Raw genomic sequence first — 24,767 nt, forward strand, 5'->3', positions numbered from 1 at the left:
CCTCTCCTCGCCGCCGCCGCCCCGCCTCTCACCGCCCGACTTGCCTGCCTCCCTCCCACGGCACACCAGGCAACGTCTCGCGGCACACTAGTGTGCCGCGGAACACCGGTTGGGAAACACTGCCATAGAGTATCCTCTGCATAATTTTTTGACCAGCCTCTGAAACATCTTTGTTGTTGCTTTCATGGATTGATTTTAACTGGGCGGCAGCAGTGGTGGGGTTCTTTATACTTTGTTATATTCATGTTGTTTTTGCTATTTTTTTTGTTGGTATTTTAAGAATTTTGAGTGTTTAAAATGTTTAAGGTGTATTTATATATTGTTTATTGATTGCTGTTTAGTTTGTGTATCATGTTTAATGCTTTGTGACGATAATTCTCCTAAAAGCCAGGATAGAAAACTATTAAATAAATAATCAGATATCTATTACTCAGCCAGCAAAGCTTTAGGCAAGTTACTTTCTCTCAACTTCATCTTTCTCATAAGGTTATTGTGAAGATAAACTGAGCTATCTGTATACTACTCTGCTGCTTGGATACAGGGATACAAAAGTGATGAATGAAATCATACAGAAAAGTAGAAGAAGAAGAAGAAGAAGAAGAGTTTGGATTTGATATCCCGCCTTTCACTCCCCTTCAGGAGTCTCAAAGCGGCTAACATTCTCCTTTCCCTTCCTCCCCCACAACAAACACTCTGTGAGGTGAGTGGGGCTGAGAGACTTCACAGAAGTGTGACTGGCCCAAGGTCACCCAGCAGCTGCATGTGGAGGAGCGGAGACGCGAACCCGGTTTCCCAGATTACATGACTACCGCTCTTAACCACTACACCACACTGGCTCTCACCAGTGTATTTTGTTTCACTTCTGGAAAAACCAGTAGTTCAGTACTTGAGAAAGTAAAATAAAAGGCAGGCCTTCCATCTCTGAAGTAATTAGTCCTGTCACTTGAAACCTTCTTTTTGTGTAATTTGATTTCAAAGAATAACTCATCAGGCTTTTTAAGGAGAAGATGAAAGGCTTGGTCAGGGGAGAATGAAGGGGGAGAAATATGGCCTGTTGGCAATTTAACAGATAATGTATTTAAGTATTGTACTGAAAACATTTTTGTCACTCAACACAAAATTTTTTGCAGGTTTAGCTCCAAAGTAAATCCTACTGTGTTCAATGGTGCTTCCTCACTAGTAAGTGTGTGTGCTGGGAATGGGATTGTAGTCTTTATCTTGCAGTAAATATCCAACATGGCAGTAGCTTTAATTTGGCACAGAATAATATACAAAAGTGATGTCATCATTTGATAATTGGCCAAGAATCCAATTTTGTTTGGACATAGATGCACATTCATGTAAGTAGCCAGCTGCTTTGCTTTACACAAATGTCATATAAACAGGGACTGGAAACCTTATTTAGGCCACATTTCCTAGTAAGCAACCTTCCGGAGACTGCATGCCAGTGGCAGGTGTGGCCAAAAGCAAAAGTGGGCAGGACCAGAGGTAAAAGTGGGTGGAGCAATATTTGTGACTTGCCTTTGTACAGTAGGCTGTATTCCAGCTACACAATAGTCAAGTTTCTACACACATAAACACTTCTCTATCTTCTATCCAGGCAAGCAAGAGGCATTATCAGGTTTCAATGACACATTCCAGCTAGACTAAAGCACATTCCAGCTAGACTAAAGCACATTCCAGCTAGACTAAAGCACATAAGGAGGGTTTGGAACAGGACAGGGTGACCTTAGGAGTGCCTGAGGGCTTCATTCAGACTTTGGGTCTGCAACTCCCCACTCATGGTATAAGCAGCCTGTCGCTCTGTATATGCACTTGTCAGCTTCAGATTTTCATTTCTTTAAAATCACTGTGCTGGGATTTTAGCAATATAGGGATTTTTTAATGTGACCATGTTTCAGCACTAGGACATTCTTTCAAACTATCAAAATCATATGAGATTTCAACATAATATACTCTGTGGTGCCTGGTGCCACAGATGTTCTGAGCTCTTACTGTGTCCCCCCCCCCCATGTTCACATCTCTCTAGGTTCCAGCATTTGTTTTTGAAACAAATCCATGACTAATATTCACATTTTCCTTTCTTTTTGAAGTGCTCTCACATCGTGAGACATGTGACCTCTTTTTTCCATGATGCAACCAAATCTGCGGGTGTTTGGGTTCTGGCTGAGTTCCCGATCAACATTGCTTCAAAATCAAAGGCACTGCATGTGGCTATGGTAATCAAGCATTTGGATAAAACAATTTAGATAAAAAAAGAGCACAAGGGCAAGATTTTACGAGAAAGTTAAAAGTAGGGGGAGTTAGTAATCCTAAACATATAAATCTAGGTCAAAGCTCAGTGGGTTGTGGTAACCTGCTCCCAAGAACAGTTTCAGTTATACTGATGCCCCTGGTACATGTATGCTTTTCTGCGCAGATGTATATTATGGAAAATGGAAACATCTTGTTCGCCTTAATTGTGAATTTGCTGATGAGTAGCATCCATCTGCTTATACTACATTCTTCTTTAGCTGAGCCTAAGAGAAGGCCTGCTGAATCAGACCCAAAAGGTCCATCTACTCTATCCATCTTGCTTTCCATAGCAGTTAATTGCCTCTAGGAAGCCCAGAAGTAGGGCATGAAGGCAAGTCACTGCTGCTGCTCCTCCTCAGCAGTTGCTTTTCAGGAGTATACTGCCTTTGTAGCTAGGGGTTCCATAGAGCTGTAATGAGCTGTAAGATTTCTCAGTCCCCTTCAAAGCAATCTTCCCAAGTGATCCCCATCACAGCTTGTGGTAGCCAGCTCCACACATTTAATTATATCCTGAGCATCCTGAATCTATTGCGAACCAAGTTTAAGGTTGGTTCTGAGTTTTTTTGTGAGGGAGTTGGTTCTCTTTTTTTGTGAGGGAGAAAAAATGTCTCTGTCCACTTCCTGATTAATTCTCCTGCCTCTGCCACCCCCCTCTACCTTGTATTTGCAGAATGCAAGTATACCCTTTCATTGAGAACTCTTTGCTAGGCTGTCTTTGTGATATATTCTACTTCCAGCCTTCAGGGTCCTTGCGCTTACACAGCTAAAATGGGGATATATTGGCAGATTTGGAGGAACCTTATTTTGGGGGGTGGGGAGAAGAAAAATAGCCCAATGAGGACTGATCGTGCTTAGTAGGTATAGAATGCTGAGTGACTGTGGGGAGGCAAGGGAGCAACAGAAAATCAGGCACGAGCGGAAAAGGAATGGAATAGTTAGAAAGGTGTGGGTGGGAGATGTTTCTATGTAAAAAGTGTACAGAGAACTGTCTTATTGTCTGGCCATATTTCCTGGTTCACAACAAAGTTATTTTTAAATGTATCCAGGGGCAGAAGTGAGAGTTTCCCATAGAAATCAATGGAATAATCCTAGATTTTAATTTAGCTGGGATCGGGCACAAATGTGTCCATTCCCACAAAACTAAACCAAAGTCTAAGCAGAAAAGATACATTAGTTCTACGGTTTCATAATCATATAGGGAATAATTTATTTCAGAGATTTCTTGTGGTCAGGGACCTTGAAAAAGCTTTGAATGATCAAGCCTAAAGTGCAGGGTGCTTTCTCCTAGTCTGTTATTGGTTCCACCTATATCTAAGTCAAACAAGGATAAATTATTTTGCAGATAATTACTTCAGCAGTGCATTGCTAACATTTTGTTTTGATTGCTTTAATAGCCAAAAAGTACGATATGAGCCTAAAGGCAATGTTGCAAGACCTCTGGAGACAATGGAGCCGCGAGTGTTGCTGCCTGCAATCATCACCTAGAGTGCATTGCATCACATTTAAGACCTAGTGAGTCCTGTCGAATTTGTTGGCAGAGAATCTAAATGTTTTTGGGGCCAAGGTACAAACGGCTACCTAAAATAATGGTTTAGTTCTCAAAATAATACTTTATTTTAGTAGAATAGAGTGATGCTTCCACAAAACATTTGTCCAAAAAATACCTTTTGCATGTCTGGCTGTAAAAATTCCAACCTGTTTCTCTTAGTTACTAGGTGAAAGGTAAAGCCACACAGCTTAGTGCTTGAATACATAATCATCAGCATGTAGTACAGTCCTCAGGGCAGAAAAACCTGTTACCTTGACATTGATGTATAACGTATGCACCACCCATTTCAACAGAAAAAAAGAATGATTACATTAAAAAATCAATTTACATTGATTTTACTAGGATTTTTGTTGTTGTTTGGCCTTTAAAATAGCAGGTGAAAGATAATGTATTGAGGGTAAAGTTGAAAAAATATATATGCTGGCTTCTTGGACTTTGGTCCAAGCTACATCTAACGCCCACTGCCTCACACTCCACTTTTCCAGTGAATTAGAGGAATGCCAGGTGAAAGGGTAGCTTAAACCAAAGGTAGCCCACTTTCACTTCCCCTTGTTTTTCTGCAGAAGATATGTCCCCTATGTTGCATGTCCACATGCAGGGGGGAAATAGTAGTACCCACCTATTTTTCCTTGTGAGGCAAAAAGCAGCTGGGAGGCAATTCTGAGTGAGGGAAAAACAGTTGGATTAAGGAGAATCCCTATTAGTCCTCTGCTAAAACAGTAACATGGATGGTTTTAGTTAAAATTAATAACAAAAAATAGAAAGGGGGTTAAACAGTTACAATTCTGTGTACACTTTTGGAAGTAAGCCCTATTGAACTCAGCGGGGTTTACTTCTGAGAAGAAATGCATAGGACTGCTGTGTGAGAATCATGCCTAGCTTGGGCCTTACTTTTTGAGCACTGATGCTGTATTTGACACTCCTGGGTTTACACATCGTGCACGTATGTGGATTCCAGAAGACTGTGCCTGCTTTACTCCTTCCCGGTCATTTTGCTGCTGTGCTGAACTAAGCCATAATATGTGTCATCTAAGCTGGGGTATGGTCTGGAGTTGTTCAGAAAATGCAACATGAATTAGAAAACCTCTCTCGCCCCGAACTGGAGCTGTTTTGATTTCCAGTTCCTGCAAAAATGGACAGGACAAGATGCCTGCATAAGGGTTAAAAGGTTATTTAGAATTTCAGACTCAGCCATAATAAAATGCTGTGAAGGCTGAAATGATGCAAAAACAATTATGAGGAAGACATACCTTTTTACTGGGTCCCATGAAAAGCTCCTCATTGTATACATATTTGACAAAGCACAAGATAGCTCTGATATAGATATGCTTTAATCCAACGGAAAAATTCCACAGTTTTTCAAAACAGAAACTCAGACTATACAACATTAGGCCTTTACCAGTGAAGGCTGCACAACTAAACAAGGTCAGGAATATCTTCAAAGACTGAATAGCTTGATGCAGCAATACAGTTTATCTTCTCTATTTTCTGTGCGTCGACAATGGTCTGCACACATTGTTTTTATCTTGTCACATCCGAGCTCACAATAAAAATTGCTCAACAGCACTGATGAGAGTACTCCTAGAAAAAAGGCCATTTCATTGCGCTTTTGTTCAATAAAGCAACTGGGTCTTAATTTCTCAGGCATGGCAAAGATTTCTTTCTAATATTTGCTGTGGATAAACAATGAAGGAATATTTTATATTTGTGTGTCTATTTAATATATTAGTCATCTAATAAAAACATTTTTTCTAGTGTATAAACCCAAGTTGCTCACCAACCACCCAGAGCTATGGGAAAGGCAGCTGCTTGCTTACATGTTAGGACAGCAACTGTAGCCTCCAACCATATGGTGAAGCTGATTAATTAAGCTAGGGTATATGTTAATCCCATTAACCTGGATTTCTGAGTGGTTGGAAAATGGTGCAAACTGACTAAGTATTTATTTTCATAAAATTTTAATACCACTTAAAAAAACCTTAAGTTTTGTGGCAGGCAGCTACAGAAAACCTGAGTTACCACAATACAAACCTTTAAGCAGTGATGGGTGAATGGCCCTCTGCTCAATTTAGAATTGGATTTGGCAATTAACCAATAGAAATTACTCCCAACTTGGCATGCTCTCATTGACATCAGGGAGAGTACAATGGAACTCCCAATAACGTTAGGCATGGGTTATTACACTCAAGTTTAACATAGATGAGTTAGCAACAAGTTTGTAACCAATAACTGGACTTAAGATGAGAACAGTATGGATGTTTTTAGGCTTATCATTAACTTTCTGTTAGCAGGCAAGACTGTATTGCATAGTGTTAGTAAAAACTTGCAGCTTTAACAACCAAGGTTCAAGAAGTGGCTAATTGAAGTTTTGGAGTGTGTGGTAATGGACAGATTTTACTAAGATTCACTGTGAAAATAGATGCAATTGTTTGGTTGTACCTGGCAAAAAGCAATCACATTTGTTGCATACTGGAGTACATATTGTAGTGATACTCAGATAGAAGAGTACAGATTTGCAATATTAAATGTATAAATAAAATTATTTTAAGGCTGTAACCCTATTTCAGTCTGGAAATAAGAATCACAGGCATTTGTTGACTAGATGGTCTTTAAGCTACTTCCAATTTTATAGTGCTGTGATTCTCTGTTTCATCATATCATGCAACAGAACGGCATGGCTAATCCTCTGGAATTTGTGGATGCAATGGCTGCTGCTGGATTCTGGAATACCTATCTGATGTACTAACAGACACATGCACGAATTCTTCCAATTCTGCAAGTTAATTGTGGGAATCAAAAATTCTAATGGTGGAAAAAGTGACTAGAGACTTCCAAGATGCTCATTACTTCTCTCCCCCACCTTCAGACCAAAAAAGCAAATTCTTTGGTAATCACAGTAGCTTTATTTTGTGGCTTTATTATTTATTTATTATACCAAAGAACATGCAACAAAGGTTGAGAACATGGTGGAACAGTAACTGTAGTGCCTTTACTAGAACCAGTTAGAATAATGCTTCATACTGACAGGTCTATCTATATTATTCAGTGCAAATTTATACCAGTTCTTCCATTTTCAGGTGAGGACATTTGTACTGGTTTGTTTCTCTCATTGTCCCACTTACTTAACACAATATCTGAGTATTTACACAGCGTTTTTTTGGTCTTGCAACCATATCTTAGAAAGAGAATTTTTTTTAATACCTAGAGGAAACTGGTCAGTGCAATTGTATTTCTTTTTTCCCTGCCAATATGGAAAAATAAAGAGGCAACTGCTACATGGTGATGCATAGCATATTTTAAAAATCCACACAAAACATTTGTAGATCTCAACAGTGTATACATTATTCAGATATAACATGGAAAGGAGAGGGGCATCTCAGATAGCAGCTAGGTAAGGTCTAAGAAAAGGGAGACTTCCACTCAGGTTAGTAGAAATACTTTGATCAAACATTTCTCCCTTCTAATAAAGAACTATCCTGGGCCCAACCTGACCAGCAGGCACTTTACAAAGATTGCAGCTGAACAGGCCTGCACAACTTAAATCTGTGACCGCAGAGCCATACACAGCCTACTAGGAGCCTGTTATCTTTATAGTTTGCGCCATCCCAGGCAGGCAGCAAAAACAGGCAGATTAAGCTGCTGGTTGGCTGTGTTTTGCCAAGTGGGTCAAAGTTGTACAGCCCTGTAATAAAAAGATAGAATAGTCCCACAAAAGTAAATTAAAGCTTTTGCCAGAACCTTCTGGAAGATTTACAGTAAGAAAGAAAAAGAAAAGAAAAATAAGGTGCCAACAACAGAAGTCTCTCCATCTTGATCCTTCTTTCTTTCACAATCTTTGGACTACCGCAGATATCACCTGGCAAATCCCTGAGAGGAATCGTCATTTAGCAGAGAATGTACATTTTCCTTGTAAAAGCAACTCTTTCTAGGATCAATACTGTAAAGACTTAGTATAAAAATTCATTCCAGTCCCCAAGCCCCTACAGTTTTTATAGCAAAGCACATAGAAATGTTACGGTGGGTTTCTTTAACCACATACTGTATGTAGTTACTAAATAAAATCTCTCCAGACCAGTAGCTGTGTTGCATGGCAGGAAGCAGACCCTGACAGTCACAGCTTTTAGTAACATAACTGATCTCATTATCTATGAAACCATCACCCATACTTTAAAAGGCAAATATACCCCAAGAACTTTTAGTCAAATCAAGCAATATTGGGGGAATCTTTACAGAACTGGTCCCTTTGAAAAGGCCTTTATTTTATATCACATCACAATCCTCTAGAAAGTGCAGCTTCATGTTTTAAGATTCCAAAAGATTTTTTAAAAGCAGTGCCTAAGGAGCTACATTGGAATTTGCCCAATTAAAAAATGAGAGAACTTTAAATTGTTACAGAAACACTGGCAAAACAAAGTCTTCCACAAAAATACCACAATATATAGAGAGCGATATTAAAGTGTATATGTTAGAAATAGTGACAGTTACAACAGTGTAAAACAGAATAAGAATCCATTATTTTTGTATAAAATATATACATAAAAAGATGCCATGGTACATATTGCCAAACTGCATGTAAACAATTTTATCCTTTGCAGATGTTAAGAGTGTGCTGAGAAATCTATTAGGATCAAGAGCTCCATACATATATAAAAAAACCTAATCAGAAAGATTGCGTTTGGAATTTCTGCTGCAGAGCAAGACCATGAAACAATGTTGCCAAATATTTACATATAAAAGCAACGACTACAGTCTCTGGCTCAGAAACTGGCCACCTTATCAGCAACCAAGACAACCAAGCCATGCTACACATGGGGCTAGGGATATTTTTTTGTGGCAACCCCCCCCCCCCAAGAAAAATACACATACATAATGCACAGAAAATAAAGGAGTACCTTGTTTTGGCACAATGGTGTATCAATGGTATAGGCTTTCATATGGCAAATAAAATTGTTTCTGAAAAAAACTGGCTAATTTTGCAATGGTGAAATATTGGGCTTGCAACATTAATTACATTTGTTAGGCCACTTGCAAAATCAGAAAGGTGTTTCCATTTAAGTACTCTGGCATAGCCAGTTGCTCCCCTGCTGTTTAAAGAAGGGCAGTGATCACCCATATAGAATGTGGAGCACCAGATCTTTATAGTACTTTAGAGAACTGGGTGCCAAGAACCTGCAAAACAGGATCACCTTGCCACATTCCCTGCCATTATGGATTAGGTGTGATGTCATGAAGCAGGTTCTAACCATATTTAAAACATAGCAACGATATACTGTGGAGTTCTGGTGCATTGGTAAGTTTAGGCTTTAAAAATAGACAAGGAAGGTCCCTCTACTTCAGTCTTTGATCATTCTAAGTTCAGCTGGACTGTATTTTGTGGAAGTTGCAGCATGGAAGCAGACATACCATGGTCTTCCCCCAAAAGGGCTGCTAGTATATATGACTAGGTCCTCAAAATCTGCACTAGGAAATTGTTCATTCTGAGGCAACAAACCAGGAGATTATCTAATATATATTCCAAGCAGATAATTTCACTGTTAAGTGGGTAATTGAAATCTATACATGAACTTAACTTGGCACAAATCTCAATGTCAATCAATACCTGACTTGTTAACTCTCTCACCAATATTCATTTCTCAGCAGAAAATGTGCTCAAAATCTCTTAAGGAAACAACAAAACGTGTTTTAGGTAATGAAGTCTTCCCTTACTTAAATACTTCTTCTACTTTGTCCTAAATATAGAAATTTACAATGTGCATAATATAAAAAATTAGAAGATTCCAGCTTCACAATGGATTTCTGTGGCAGAATGGCACAAGTGCAACCTAAGATCTGGTTTGCAGTAGTACTGGTCCCAGAAAAACAAGTGTCTCTCTCTAAATGTTGGTTTGTATCCAGTTCCAATAATTTTATCTGCTACAGAAAATTTAATGTAGCAGTTATATTGAACTAACTTTTATTTGCTAGGTACTTAGGAGGAATAAGAGTGTTTGGCATAACAATAGGAAATGCAACTTGCAAGCTTTCAGCTGAAGCCTATATATATCTATTCTGAAATAAGTCCAATGGGTTCAATTGGCCTTGCTCTCAACCAAATGTATATAGGTTTGCAGCCACGGTTGCACTGTCAAATTTTTTTGCAAGGCCCAGTCTCCAGAAACACTGCCGGGCCTGGGCTTCATTGAAGTGAATAAAACTTGCAAGTACTTTGATATACAGTACTGCTTTCTGTACAAACCTCCTAACAATGACATAGACTCTAAAGAGAATGCGTCTATTTTCAAAAATGGCTTTAAAATTTTACATCTATGATTTATTGGGGATAAAGTGTTGTCTACTAAAATTCTGTTCCTTTTCAAGATTTTCCAGTTAGTGTAAGAAAATGAAGCTTGGTTCTCAAAGTACTTTCTGGTAACAGCTCCATTAATTTCAGTACCATTTATTTCCTTAAAACAATCTATCCAGCTATTTAAGGGCCTTTTGAAAGTGAAATATGGGATTCAGGGCAGCTTGATGTGCCATCAAGTACAACTGAAGATTCTACAGTAATTACCTCTACTTCGTCCAACCATCATTGATGGCTTGCTCTTAAAATGTACATACAGTACTACATAAATCCCAAGGAGATGAAAAAATGTGCTCAAGGCTTCACAAAACAAACCCCAAAACCAAGGCACAAAAAAAGAAAGAAAAAAAAGATGGAGGAGCTTTATACATGCTGACAATGACTTAGAATAAAAACCCACACATTTGGTACACCAGTGTTCTGAAATATGAGATTATTAGGACAACTGCTGCCTAGTATGGTAAATAATTTTTTCATTTATCTTCATAGTTGCAATTTAACAAGTCCTGGTTGTTCATTTCAGTAAAAGGCAAAGATATATGATCACAATGATGTTCTCATAGTCCTGGAGTTCAGTTCACTCTGCTTTGAACTCCCTATTTTGTAGGTGTGTTTTCTATTTCTGAATCTGAAAATAAACAGGAGATTACATACATTAGAAACAGAAACAGCAAAGCACTGGTTTATATTTTCCCCACAGGAACTCTCCTACAATACAATTTTGTCCAAGCATCCATATTTCAGCAAAGAGCATCTGTAATCCAATGAAGGCAATCCTAAACACTCTTAGTGGGAAGCAAGATCTATTGAACTGAGTTGGATTTACTTCTGAGGAAGCATGCAGAGGCTCAAGCTGCAAGAGCACTGGGGTCATTTTAGAACTGACACTTGCTGAAGGAGAGCATTTAAGACAATGTCCTCACTCAGATACAGCCTTTTGTTTTTCAGCATCCACAATGAGAAAGCATTATGTACAATCTTTCTTTTTTTTGAGATTAAAATGTATTTTATTAAAAAATGTATTGGTTTACAAAAGTATGAGCCGCGTCTCTCTTTTTCTTTTCCAAGTAACATTTTTACAGATCAGTTTCATTTGTTGAGACATTAGTGTTACATTAGGAAGAAAAGGGGGAAAGAGGTGGAGGGGGGAAAGCCAAGTGGGCGTGGGGTCGGGTGGCGATGTTTCTATTTTACTTAATGTATGTGTGGGGTTTTGTGTCAGTGTCATTTGTGCAGGTTCTCTGCTATTTGCTTGTTTTCCTTTGGTGGTGAGAGAGGTTGGGGTTGGCCTAGGGTGTGGTTGTTCATTTGTGATTGGCTGTGGTGAACTTTGTTTTCGTGTGTGAGTGGGGTGGGTGAGTGTTTTGGATCAGGTTAGCCATATTGATTTGTATGCTGTTGGTGGATTTTTGTCGTTGTCTTGTTAGGCTGTGTATGTGATAAAGGGGAGCCATACCGGGGTGAAGGCATCTTCTTCTATTTGTCTCTGTGTCAGTTTCAGTTTATTGGTTAATTTTTCTAGTAGGGCTGTTTCCCATACTATTTGGTACCATTGGTCCATGCTTACTCCTGACAGGTCTCCAGTGTCTGGTTATGATGTTTCTGGCTGCTGAAAGTAGGTGGGTTATGAGTTTTTTGTGATGTAAATGTTTTGGAAGATGTTTAGTAGGGCCGATTCTGGGGTGATTTCTAATACATTATGTACAATATGAACACTGTATTCCCTAACAGTAACACTGGTTTATCTTAATAGTAGTATTATTGTCATGATTGGGGTGTATGGGGTGCTAGGGGAGGGGCAGTACCTCTGGTGAAAGGAGGCAATGGTGGCTTCATAACTGGGCAGAAAGTAAGATGGGTGCTTTGCAGTTTAAATGCTTGGGAGGAGGAAGGTGCCAGAGGTTACCATGGGTGGGGTCGTGTTCAAGGGGGGCGTTCCACAAAAGGAGGGGAAGAATGCAGTAGGGTCATGAGGTAAAAAGCGAAGATGCAGAATAAAAGAGAGAAGTGGCTTCAGAAATAGAATTAGGATGGTGAAAAGCAAGCTTAGTAGTTGACTGGGGTGGGAAGTAGATGCTCTAAACATCAGGAAAAAAATTATGACATTGAGAGCCGTTTATAACAGAGGATGGCCATCTGTCATGGATACTTTAGCTGAGAGTCCTGCAGTGCAGAGGGTTGGACTAGATGACCCTTGGGGTCCCTTCCAATTCTACAATTCTATTATTCTGGAGTGTTCATTTGGGAAAGGCAGAGGGATTGGTTAGCAGAGCAAGCAGGGGCAAAGTACCTAGTAGTATATAAGAACCTTAAAGAAACAAACTTATTTTCCTTTATGGTTTGGTTTAGCTCCTAGCATCCTGTTGAAGCTTGCATAGTATCTAAGTAGATTTGACATTCTGCCTCCAGGCCAAAAGTTCATTATACTCCATGACTGCAAAAATACAATGCAAGGGGGAGCTTTATTTTAGTGAAATGTGTTTACCCTTTAACTCGCAGCATCTCTTCAAACGTCTCTGGCAGAGGATTCCCATAACTCTCTGGGAGGAACAGGGTGAGAATCCCTATCAGCACAGTCAGACTGCCCATGACGATATAAGGCAGAAATCTATCATAGGCACCTGGTGAGAGACAGAAGTTCCAAAGTTTAGATTATATTCCAATATAGTTACAGAAGAACTGAAGTGATTATTACTTTATCATATTTGCATACTGTCCTTCCTCTAAGGACACCAAGGCAGCATGCATGGGTTTATCCATTTCATCCTCAACAATGTTCTTATGAGGTAGGCTAGGTTAAAATACAGTGAATATTTCAATATATGACGGGGGTGGGTGGGGAGAATTTCATATTTTAGCATGAAATTAGCCAATTTGGACTTCCTGAAACAATATGCAAACTGAAATGTGGTTATCCTTCAAAATTCATACTTCTCTGAATTTTGCAGTTCTCCAACCAAAAAAAGAAAAAGAAAAAAAAGAACACAAATATATACATACTCAGTTTGCATAAAAATATATACATTGGTAAAAGCATAATCAAAAATTGCACTATATGAGGGGAAATTGCTTGCAAAATGTATATTAGGAGAAATGTGAACTAAAATGCTGATGAATTTTCATGACCTGATGTGAAAATGATGTGAAAACGTTACAAACTGAATTTAAGGTCATTAAAAAAAATAAAAACCAAGTGAAAACAAAGCTGTCAGATTATCCATCCCTAGTTTAAGCTCATTCAGTTTCACAATCCTAAATTAGATGGGAACTGGGAAGTTAAGGTTGTTTTAAAAACGTAGCTCAAATGCATAATAAATAATAATTACACTACTGCATGTTGGAAGTTTGAGGGTAAGTGTTTTGAAGCAAGGAGTGACTCACGGATAAGGCAGTCAGAACTGAACTTATGCAACAGCTACCTAGAGATGACAGAAAAGTGAACTGCAAGATTCTTAAAATGATAGGACACTTCTTACCAAGGTAAACAAAGTAAGGAGCAATGATGCTGCCCACACGGGATGACATGGAGGTGGCACCTACGGCCATGTTTCTTACTATGGTTGGATAGAGCTCTGCGGTGTAAACATAAAGCATAGAGAAGGCAGACGTGATGCCAAATTTTCCCAACATCACCAAGATAACAGACAGGAGGTTGAGGTCTGCAGGGGAACAGAAACAGAGTCATAAGACCTCTACTGTTATTCACCACCTTTCCAGAAATCCTCCTTTTATCCCAACTATTCTTACTTATCCTACAAACTGTTTTAAATGTTGCTAAGAGCACTGCAGCATGTCAGCATATATGCCTTGTTGGTTAGTGGTACCTGTAAATACTTGATTTACACAACAGGTCTGAGACTAAGCTGCAGGCATACTAGTTCCAATAGCTAAATGTAGAAAATCTAATTAACCATAATAGCATTAAATGCACCAAATAAGTTTCTTAACTATTTAACATTGCACATTTGTTATATAGGCAGGGCCATTAAGAGCTGTGCCTTCATCCATGATATTAACCTTTGCCAGAGTTAGACAAGGCTGATGGGAGCTGTGGTTCAAAACATCTGAAGGCTGCACCATCACTACCAACCAGAGAGACTTGTCGTTTTCTGCATGGGTGCAAGTAAATGAAGGCACTATGAAGGCAAGGACCTGGTCCAGTAAACCTCTGAGCTACATAGCTTTCATTTATGCACATAGATAGGACTAGGAAGTGAAGCTTTCATGCTTCAAATCCCTGTTAGAATAAATGCATGATGATACGTCCTAAAGTACAGAGGAAGCAAGTCCATAATCTAACTTGCAACATGGATAAGCGACTAGGATAATGGAGCTAAACAAAACTCAAGGATACTTAGCTCAAGTTGGTCTTTTCCAATACCCAATCCTCTAGCAGAGTCTTTACACCAGGGGTGGGGAACCCTAGGCCCAGGAGCCAAATATGGCCCTCCATGCCTTTATGTGTGGCTCTCAGGACACTTCCCTCACCACAGCCTTCACTGGCCCAGCTGCACACCCTTAAGTGTTTTTGTCTGCCTGGAATATGTCCTTGAACTTTGTTAATGCCTCTTGCTTGCCCAAGAGGATAGAGCATTGCATGTAGCCCAATATATATAGTTTATGCTTCACACTTTAGTCTCAGCCTAAACACTGACATCTGGTGCTCAGAAGGTTGCCCAGAAAGAAATGTGGCCATTGAAATAAAAAATGTTCTCCACCCCTGCCTTGCACAGTACGGTCAAATATCAACACATCTATAGCATTGGTGGGTGTTCATACTTGGAGGTACCAGTTGAATGAACAGAATAACTCCTCCACCCAAGAAAAGGGTGCCAGCTATTGAATAACGCCGAGGTAAGGTTCGGAGCAGTAGCCAAGCAATCACATAGGCTGGAACCTCAATTACTGCTGACAGGAAACAATTGAGGTAGGCATCTCCATGTAGATTGGGGGTGTTGAGTGACAAGCCAAAGTAGCCAATAGATGTAAACATCCTGGAATAGGAAAGGGAGAATAATAATAATAATAATAATAATAATAATAATAATAATAATGTGCCTTGATGTTCAAAGTATTAGCCAATACAACAATAGCTAGTTATTTTCTACGCTACCATTCCATGTAGTAACACTTTGTTTTAGAATGTATTTGTGGTTTTAAACTTTTTTGTATACTGCCCTGAGATCCATATTCAGATACAGAGTGCTCTACACATTTTAAAAATAAATAAAATAAAATGCTTTCATCCCAGAAGACAAGCATAACACTTGCCTTACCAATCAGACCAAAGGTCACTGAGCACTACTCTCAGTCAGAGGCAAGTAGTAACAACATTTACAGAATTTTGCCCCTCCAAAAGGTATAGCTAAGACACATTGGGCATTTTCTAGCTTTGATTTTATTTTCTTGTTTGAAATAAGAGGTTTTAAATAAGAGCCTCTATACTAGGCCCAGCCATGGAAAGAAATTTTCTAGGTTTTAATCCTGACATATAGGATTAGGTAGGAAGGTAGCAACCTTATCAGGTTTCTGTTACCCAAGGTCTCAAGCCAGGAGTGGAGAATCTGTTGTTGGATTCCAAGTGCATCAGCCCCCACCAGCAGGGCCAATGGTCAGGGATGATGGGAATTGTAATCCAGCAACATGTGGCAGGTCAAAGATTCCCTAGGCCTGAGTTGCACTATATGAGATTTTCATGAGCAGGGAGAATTATCTTTTGTGGCTGTTCTGCAGCTGCTATGTAACTGAGGGGACTTTACTCTGAAGATGAAATGTGGTCTAATAGATACTCATTATCTGATTCAGTTACCCATATCCATGCATTGCCAGCATTTGTTACAGCTCTTTGTAAGAAGTGCTTTCATTAGTAACAGCTCTGAATCTTCAAAATGGTCTGGATTTCCTAATGGCCATTTAGTAAGCTAAGTATACTAAGCCCACAACATTTAACTTGTCTGCATTCAGCTTTACATGCATGCCAAAAAGAAGGGGGTGGGCAGAAAGGAGGCATGGCTCTGGGGAAATTATTTTGACAATCCCACCTGCCATTGAACCCAGTGGGTTTCTACTATATGTGATTTTGGCTTTAGGCATGATCCTCAGAACGTAAACCCTGTGTAAGTTGTGGACTTACTGTACCTCAAGCGGGTGCATTTTTTCCTCTTGTTTCCATCTTGTTCAAGAATGTTTAGTAGTTTTAGTGCAAAGAACAAGGAAGCAGCTATTTTGGAATTCCCTGACCTGGGAGGCCCATTTGATTTCTTCGTTTGTCTCAGCTGTTTGCTTTTTAGTGAAGACATTTTTATTCTGATAGGTATTTGACCTGCCAGGATGAAGAATTTTAGTGGGCAATTATTAGGTTTGTTTTGGTTTTTAAAAAGACTATTTTCCTTGACTGTTTTTCTTTTATTGAACATTGCCAGACAAATTGTTGTTACTGGGACACTTCTGCATGCATTAAGGGAGTATCCCCCATCACCGTCCTCAATTTCATAAGGAATCCATTTAATATCGCAGAGGCTAGAAACATGCAGAAACTAAATATTCCCACAATTGCAGTAGACTGCTGAGCAACTCACAAAATAATGTATGTTGAATTTGAACCTGTTATTTAAACACTTAGGTGGGAATTTGAACAACTCAGTTCATACATGGTTTGCAGTGTCCATATTCCCTTGATCCTTATGTGCTTTAGAAACATTCACACACTTACCACAAGAGAAGAGAAAAGACAGTGATAGTTGCAATATTTCGGGTTCTGAACAAGTCCAGAAGTAATCCTTGCTGCTGCTTGGCCTTCATATCTTGTATCTTAGGAGTGGGGGGAAAGAAAGTGAAAATGATTCCCAAAAACAAAACAAGCTTAAAAGCCCTAAGTACCCAAAATGGGAAACAATTGTGATCAGGGCGGTGGTGCAAAAAAACTGAAGTCATGAAATAGGATTCAAGTTAGCTGGAAATCAGTTGTTAGATACAGGTAATCCACCAACATATGTTCTGAGACATCATTACATTTCTGAGTCTGATTTCTTCCCCTTTTGTAGTGGTCCTGTTATCAAATGTATTCTGTTCTTCACTGCAGTATGTCAGCTACCTATTTTATGTGTAAAATGAACACAAGGCTAGAATTGTCCAGCTCTGCCTTTTTCTTTTAGCAATAGTAAAGCCCATTGGTGGAACCAAGTTCAGAATTCAACGTAAGGTGCCGATGAGGGTTACACGTTAGAAAGCTACTTTACAGTAGAAAGCTAGATGAGTTCAACTCACTTAGGAGTGGGGAACTGGGTCCAGCCAATGGGTCAGGTCCTTATCACTACCCTTCATGGGCCAACTCTGATAGGCTGGCAGGACGGCCCACCTGTCAATCACTTGATGCCACATGGAATCAGGTGACCTGTATTATTTTGCCCATAGCAGACAAGAGCAACCAGTTGGCCCTTGCACATGTTTCTACAACACTGCTCAGAGATTGAGGGAATTTAAGTGAGTTATTTTACTAACACATTAGCAACAGGTTAGAAAGTCGCAGGCTGCCACTTTAAAAATAATAATCTAATGCTAAAAACCATTTTATCTCAGCTAAAAGCCATTTTATCTCAGTGAAAATATTTTTCAAAGCTAATGATTGGCCACCAAACTGAGATTCTTATTTTTACTTCTTTGTTGAAAGCATCCAAAGATCTTGCCACAAAGAACAGGCAAACAAGACACAACTATCTTTCAGCAAATTAAGAGTGTTCTTGCTGATAAAGTAATCAGAGCTGGCCCAAGACATTTTGACAGGTGAGGAAGACCCTAAAATAGTGCCCCCCTCTCTGCCAGGCAAGAAGGGGTGAGGGAACAAGGCAGGGAAGAAAGAAAGACATCAGGATCTGCTGCCCCTGGGGATCCTGATGTCTGGCGGTGATTGCCTCACCTGGCCTCATGGGTGAGCTGGCCCTTAAAGTAATAATAAGTGTAAGGACCGCATGAGCCATCAACTACCAGTGGCACATATTTACTACTTATTAGTATGACAAATGTTCCAGCTGTGGCTTGTTTACTATACTGGCTTATTGTAACCACAAAACCCGTTTGAAACAGTTACAAAGAAGGATCACAAAGTAGTCAAGCACATGGAAATATTTACCTCCACAGGATCTATAAGTATTGCTGGGGCTGGAACACCATTTATTTTGGCAGCCTTTCGAATAATAATTTCAGCTTCTTCAAATCTTCCTTGAGAGATCAACCACCGGGGAGACTCAGGAATAAGCCTGAAACAAGCGTCAAATAATCAAGCTGATATTTTTAAAACTATGAACTTGCTGGTTCAAAGGAACTTTGTAAGCCAATTACTTCCTTAGTTGGAGTTTGTAGATATGATTGAGCAGGCTATGTGTGTTTTATGCATGTCTCTCCTGTTTGCGTGTTATGCAGGGAATGAGGTCTGTATTTCATATCAAAAAGGTGCATGAGGGCGAGGTGAGCCAAACTCTTCTTACCTCATGGCTATGTTTTATATGTCACAAATCATAAAAAGGTATTCCTCGTTTAATGTAATGCTAAATAAAAACAATCAGATCTGTTTCAGCAATGGTATGGAGCAGATCAATGCTTTAGAAGAGTATCATCAAACTGTAGAGTTGGAAGGGACCCTGAGCATCACCTAGTCCAATCCCCTGCAATCCAGGAATATGCAGTTGTCCCATATGGGGATCAAACCAGTGACCCATGTAAAAGGAAAAGCCAAATAGTCTTGTTCTAAAGCACATTTGCCTCAATATTAATAATACTACATTTCAGTAAAACTGAAAGCGTGTTTAAACAGCAGCTTTAATGTACAACAACCATTACTAAGGTTGTATACCAATGGTGGAGAACAGGATCCATCCAGCAGTCAGAACTTCAACTCCCCAATCTCCTGCGGGTCACTTTGGCAGGTGAGTGGGGAGGCACACCTGTCAAACAGTTCAGGTTGTGACATCAGGTGACTCAACTTCAAAGAAAAGACTTGGGAGTGCACTCTTAAGGGCATTCCAAATTCTTCCTTCCTTTGCAGCCTGGCTTGAAGTTAGGCTGAGCTGCAACTGAGGATACCTTCCAAAAGGGGCTGACTGCAAACCTAGCTGGGATTTGCGCAGACTGCAAACCCCACTTACAGCAGGGATTATTGGAAATATTTCTGTAGTGTGATGCTGGTCCTGATTCAACATTAGTAATATGGTAACTGTACAGATGTAATGTAGAAATAGGCTTCGTGAGTGCTTTTTTCTTGCTTACATACATTTTTAAAAAATGAATCATAGTTCAAAAAAATGCTTTGGGCATGGCGTGTGTACACATCAATGCTCATTTACAATTTGGAGGAAGAGCTTGCTTTGACATTTTGAGGGCATTCTTTGCAGTGGCACAAAAACCTGCAAAACTGAATTGCAGCAGGAATTTAGCAAAATGAGGAAGTGTTAGTAGTGCCATCTTGTGGGCATGGCTGCTTCTCAAGCAGAATCCAAATGAAGTTAGCCAGGAACTGTGCGTGTGATTAAGGCAAGTACATGCTTACTATTCATTTAGGTTGAAATATCATTCTCATAAGTTGTGGCATTGCTTTCTTTCACAGGGGAAATGGTCCCTCTTTACAGAAAAACACTTCAGAAATTAGATATTCTAGTATCTGTAGAAAGTTTTGAATGATAAGAAACTGCTGTTCCCCCCCTCTCCAAATGCTCAGATATTAATGTAAATGTCAATTCCTTTATAACAGAGATGAAATATATGGAATGTGCAAACCAAATACTAGGATTTCACATTTGGACTTTCTAAGATTTTGACAACAGAAAGATGTTTTTATCCCTGTGGATCATTATGGATTTGTTTTCTATTTTGCTGATTTGTTCATAGATAATACCCCAGAACACTACTTGTTCCTTCACTAGGATTCCTCTGTTCACAGAAGTCATCATTAGCTGGCACAAAATAACGGCCCATTCCTCTATTCTGGCAAAGAACTGATCTGAACCCTACACAGCCACCGGTTCTCTTGCTCCCCCTTCCTTATGCGGTAGGGTGGTGCCACACTGTGTGTGTGTGGGTGTGTGGGTGTGTGGACCAAAGCAAGGCTTTCCCCTTACATGATATTCTATGGGCCATTAATTGGCCAGGTAACAGTTGTAAATACTTGCAAAGCTTAGGAACTTTATCTAGGGTTAACACCCAAGGCATTTATGGGACTGGAATGCTAAGGACGAATACTACTGGTAGAAACTGCATAAGCTTTTTCTAAATCTGTGAAAAGGAACATGGGAAGCTGCCTTATACCAAGTCAGTCCATTGGTTCATCCAGCTCAGTAATTATCCATGCTGACTCGCAATAGCTCTTCACAATATCAGCTAGGGGACATTCCTATCCCTGCCTAGGAACTTCAGACCTTCTGCATGCATGGCAAGTGTACCATCACTGAGTTAGGGCACGTCTGCCATCTCTAGAAGGCTAGAATATAGTTTCTTACAAGTGCACTTTGATCTGATCTCATGTCAGGGGCTTTTGTACGGTATCATCTTATAGATACATTTCCAATGGGAATTTGAAAAGAACCATCTTTCCCACATATGCATAAATGCCACTTTTCAACCAAAATGTCCCCAAAGTAAGATAAAAACATTAGTTTTAATTAAGAACAACTGTTAAATGCTAAACATAGTAAATTCAAAACACAGTGATACTAAGCATAGTATCCAGGCCATATTTACTAGAAGCATGCCCTACTGAGCTCAATGGAGCTTATTTCTAGACACAAATATGTCACACTGTAGCAAACAAGTATTTAGATTTCTGCTGCAAACAAACTGGTCTGCACTGTAATTTAACCAATATAAAATAGGACTGATTTTCTACAAGCAACCAAGGGGGGAGAGGAAAGAATTTCACAACAGCTTTATTTCATGAGCGCAATACTTTCTTGTTCAGGAATCCTGATGGTATAATGCACAGGTTCCTCTATCCAAACCCCACCCTATGTGCACAGAAGGAGAACCAAGCTCCGACAGGAAATGGGAGGTCTATGTGCATGTCCCTTATTCCCATCCAGCTCCTTGCAAACCTTTGAGGAACATGAGCTTTAGTATATTTAGTGTTGTATTTTATTTTAAACTTAAGTTATTGTACGTTTATTATTTATGTATTTATTTTAAATTATACACCACTTTGCCCCTCATATGGGTCTCAAAGCAGTTTACAAAGAATAAAGAAAATACAATACAATAAAATATAAATTAAAATGTTGCCCAGAGAATGTATGTTATGGGGTGACTAATACATACAGACATTCAGAGCAAAAGGGCTGGATGGAGACACAAGAGGTCTGAAGCTCCCTATTTCCTATAACGTCCAGTCCACAGAGCTCAAAACCCTATACATGCAGGTGCTTGCCTGCAGGGATGTTTTTGTTTAATACAAAAGAGAAAAATAATAAAAAAGGCAGTAGTAAGGCATTTCTGTAACAAAGTGAATTAATTTGCTTAAACCTATAAAAGCCATTAAACCACATTCTCTTTATCACCTTAATATTAAAACAGAGGCTGTTCACTGAGAGAGGATTCTACAAGTTCAGATCTATACATGTAAATAAGTTGAGAAGTTGTCTGTTTGGCATAACTCACTTCACATCACAGATCTTATCTGAGCGTCAAGCTAAGCATAATAGGTCCCCACTCTCTTGTATGCTACTTCATCAAGTCATGGACAAAATAACTCTAAATATATATATATATGTATATATATAATCTCTTTTCATACTGAAACCACATAACCAGCCAGAAGCGAGTTCAGTGAGAATTTGTTTAAATTTGTACTGATTTGAAAAAAAAAGTGTAAAGGAAATGACCGCAACTGAAAGCCAAAAGAGAAATATCCAAGAGCACTTAAGAGGGGTAGTTTTGTGTACACACACAGGGGAATTAGCAAGTGTTGAAATGGCCAAGGCTGAAATGCATGAAAATCCAAGAGTTGTAGTGAACATGAGGGAAGAAGGCATGGAAAACACAAAATTAACCCTCCTCCAAAGGGGGGGGGGGAGAGAGAGTGCATTTTGTTTCCTGAGCATAATAACATGGCCACTCAAGCCAAAGTCTGCTTCCTACAGCCTACATACTGTCTAATAATTGCCATCCAAGATTACTTTCTATTCTGGGACCCCTAAAGTTGTTTCAATAAATACCCATCTTCCAAGAAACTAGCTTCACATCTAAAGTGTATCAGGCAAACTGGAAAAGAGAGATTCCACTTGGATCTCAGATTGCTGCAACCCATCTCCTTCAATCTTATGTTATTTGGCCAGCAGAACTGGAAAAGGAGAGTACCTCTTTTTGGGAGTTTGCTACAGATACCTGTGACAGTCTTTTAAAAAATGTGGCCCATTATAAAATGTGGTCTCTTACTTTGTAGCTGCTGAATCACATGGACACTGGCTAGCTATGAGCTCAACAACTCAAGATTTGCAGGAACAAAAAGCAGGAAAATTAGAAGTGGAAGGAAGAACTATATGAAGACACAAGAAGTAACTAAAGGGAAAACTCTCTAGTGCAACCACCATAGGAAACAATACATAGGGTAGCTAGCAGGATTTTGATTAAAACTATCTGCTATTTTATTTTTGTGGAACCAAGGCTAAAAAGTAGGACATTTCAGGGAGTCAGGTCAACCCCAAGGCACATTTCTAATCTCTAACAGTCAGCTTTACCCTTCAGCAAACTGGCAAACTGATTAGCAGAGTAGAAAGCAGCTGGGACCAAGGTTGAACCATGTTTTTGTTTCAGCAGCTAAAGTGGGGAATTCATTTTAGAAGTTTCTCCCTAGCAAAAACACACATCAAACATCAGCCACCAGAAACTTAGGGAGAGGGCTTTGGTGGACAAGATTAAAGATGGAGGACACCTATGTAGAACTCAAACAAGTAGTCTGAGGTTGGGAGGAATGGAGTATGGGTGAAGAAAAGACACCATACACATTCCCTGTAGACTAAAATGCAATGAAGCAAAATTGCTTAACAGGGTAGCAGATTCTTAAAACCCTTTTAAAAATGCACAGCTCCTGTATATTAAGAGCATCTGAAACTGATGTGTTCAGAATAGTGAAATTTTAAGGCCACTGCCAAATCATTATTCCAAGTCAACAAATCTAAAAAGTTGACTGAATCCTTCTCAGAAAATTAAAAATACCCCTTGTTTGCAGCTGTTCCCACCTCACTCAAGCACATCAAAAGTGGGTGCAGAGATGGTCAAATACCGTTATCAATAGGTCTACATGGTAGAATCTGTACTAGTTTTTCTAGCCTGTTGTAACTAGCCACCATTTGAATCACCACTGTGCAATTTCTAGGAGAGTGAATGCCTTATGTTCTGTCGCCCAGAACTTGGGGAACAGGAGAAGGAAAGCAGATAATGGTATTCAAAAGTGTGTGTGTAAACAAAACAAAAGGCCTAATGCAAGAAAAAGAAAGAAACAGAGCTGGGAGTGCAGAAAGGCTTGAGGTAGTGGGGGGAAAGGAGTGTTAGCTATGGAGTAGAAGAGGTGGGGGGATTCAGAGAGCCCTGCGGTGGTGAAGGAAGCAGGGAAGAGTGTGTGTGCGAACTATGGGGTACTGAGAGAACAAGGGATAAATGAGTTAGCATAAATACATTAAATTAAATGTGATATGTCCCTCAAGAACATTTGAGCTGTACACCACATTTTAGAATCAATTTAACAGCTTTTTCAGTGAAGATGAAAAAAATATTAGCTGGAGGGTAGGGTGGGGTTGGGGAATAAAAGGGCCCATACTCCTGTTCATGTTATTTGGAGCAGACACCAACTATAGAATGAATAAAAAACTATTATTACTGAAATATTTAGTGCCAACATATTGCTAGCTACTGGAGAAAAAAATTCTGTCAGGGGAAATCCATGGGCACCAGGGCAGACAGGGGCAGAACTAGTGTGGCTCTTCTACGTCACCATCTGAATACCCTACTAGTGAAAATAGCTATAGCATTAAGCTGCTACAAATGGTGATGCTGGAATAAACTTAACATCGCATCCCAAACTGAGCAGTAATGCAGGAGCGAATACCAAGCAAAACATACACACCCAGTCCAAGACAGGTACATATGTGTTTTCAATATTTTTCTGGTTTTAGCAGTTGAGTTAGATTCAGCATCTGTGTTAAGAATCATTTGATCATTCGATGGTTTTTAGGGAGCTATTTCCCCCCTTAAAGATAAACTTGCAATGCCTTCCCCAATCCCTCACTATGCCTAGATATGTCAGAGTTGCAAGCAAGTAAATAGGCTACATATATAAAATACAGTGGTACCTTGGTTGTCGAACGTAATCCGTTCTGGAAGACAGTTCCTCTTCCGAAATGTTCAACAACTGAGGTGCAAAGGGTGGTCGGCAAAGTTAATGGAAGAAATTGAAAAAAATGCAGCAGAAGTTGTTTGACTTTGGAGGCACGTTCGAAAATGGAGGCATGTTCGAAAACCAAAACGTTTGGCTTCCAATATGCTCGAAAACCGAGGTACCACTGTACATACAGAAGGTATCCAAGTGAAATTATATAATGTGAT

At 39.5% G+C, this 24,767-nt stretch overlaps 1 protein-coding gene across 1 annotated transcript in view; it reads right to left on the reverse strand.

Annotated features, from left to right (window-relative positions):
• Positions 1-6,724: 6,724 nt before the first annotated feature.
• The window catches only part of SLC22A4 (solute carrier family 22 member 4), a 50,156-nt gene continuing 32,113 nt past the window's right edge, over positions 6,725-24,767 (reverse strand). The window contains exons 5-10 of the mRNA XM_083487900.1: positions 18,316-18,442; positions 16,900-16,997; positions 14,967-15,181; positions 13,664-13,846; positions 12,673-12,808; positions 6,725-10,815 (exon numbers count right to left, since the gene is read on the reverse strand). Coding sequence (XP_083344026.1) covers positions 10,731-10,815; positions 12,673-12,808; positions 13,664-13,846; positions 14,967-15,181; positions 16,900-16,997; positions 18,316-18,442 — 844 coding nt within the window. The 3' untranslated portion in view covers positions 6,725-10,730. The remainder of the gene's footprint in view (positions 10,816-12,672; positions 12,809-13,663; positions 13,847-14,966; positions 15,182-16,899; positions 16,998-18,315; positions 18,443-24,767) is intronic.

The sequence above is a fragment of the Podarcis liolepis genome (genome assembly GCF_965112155.1).
Source record: "Podarcis liolepis genome assembly, chromosome: 2".
Classification (NCBI taxonomy): Eukaryota; Metazoa; Chordata; class Lepidosauria; order Squamata; family Lacertidae; genus Podarcis; species Podarcis liolepis.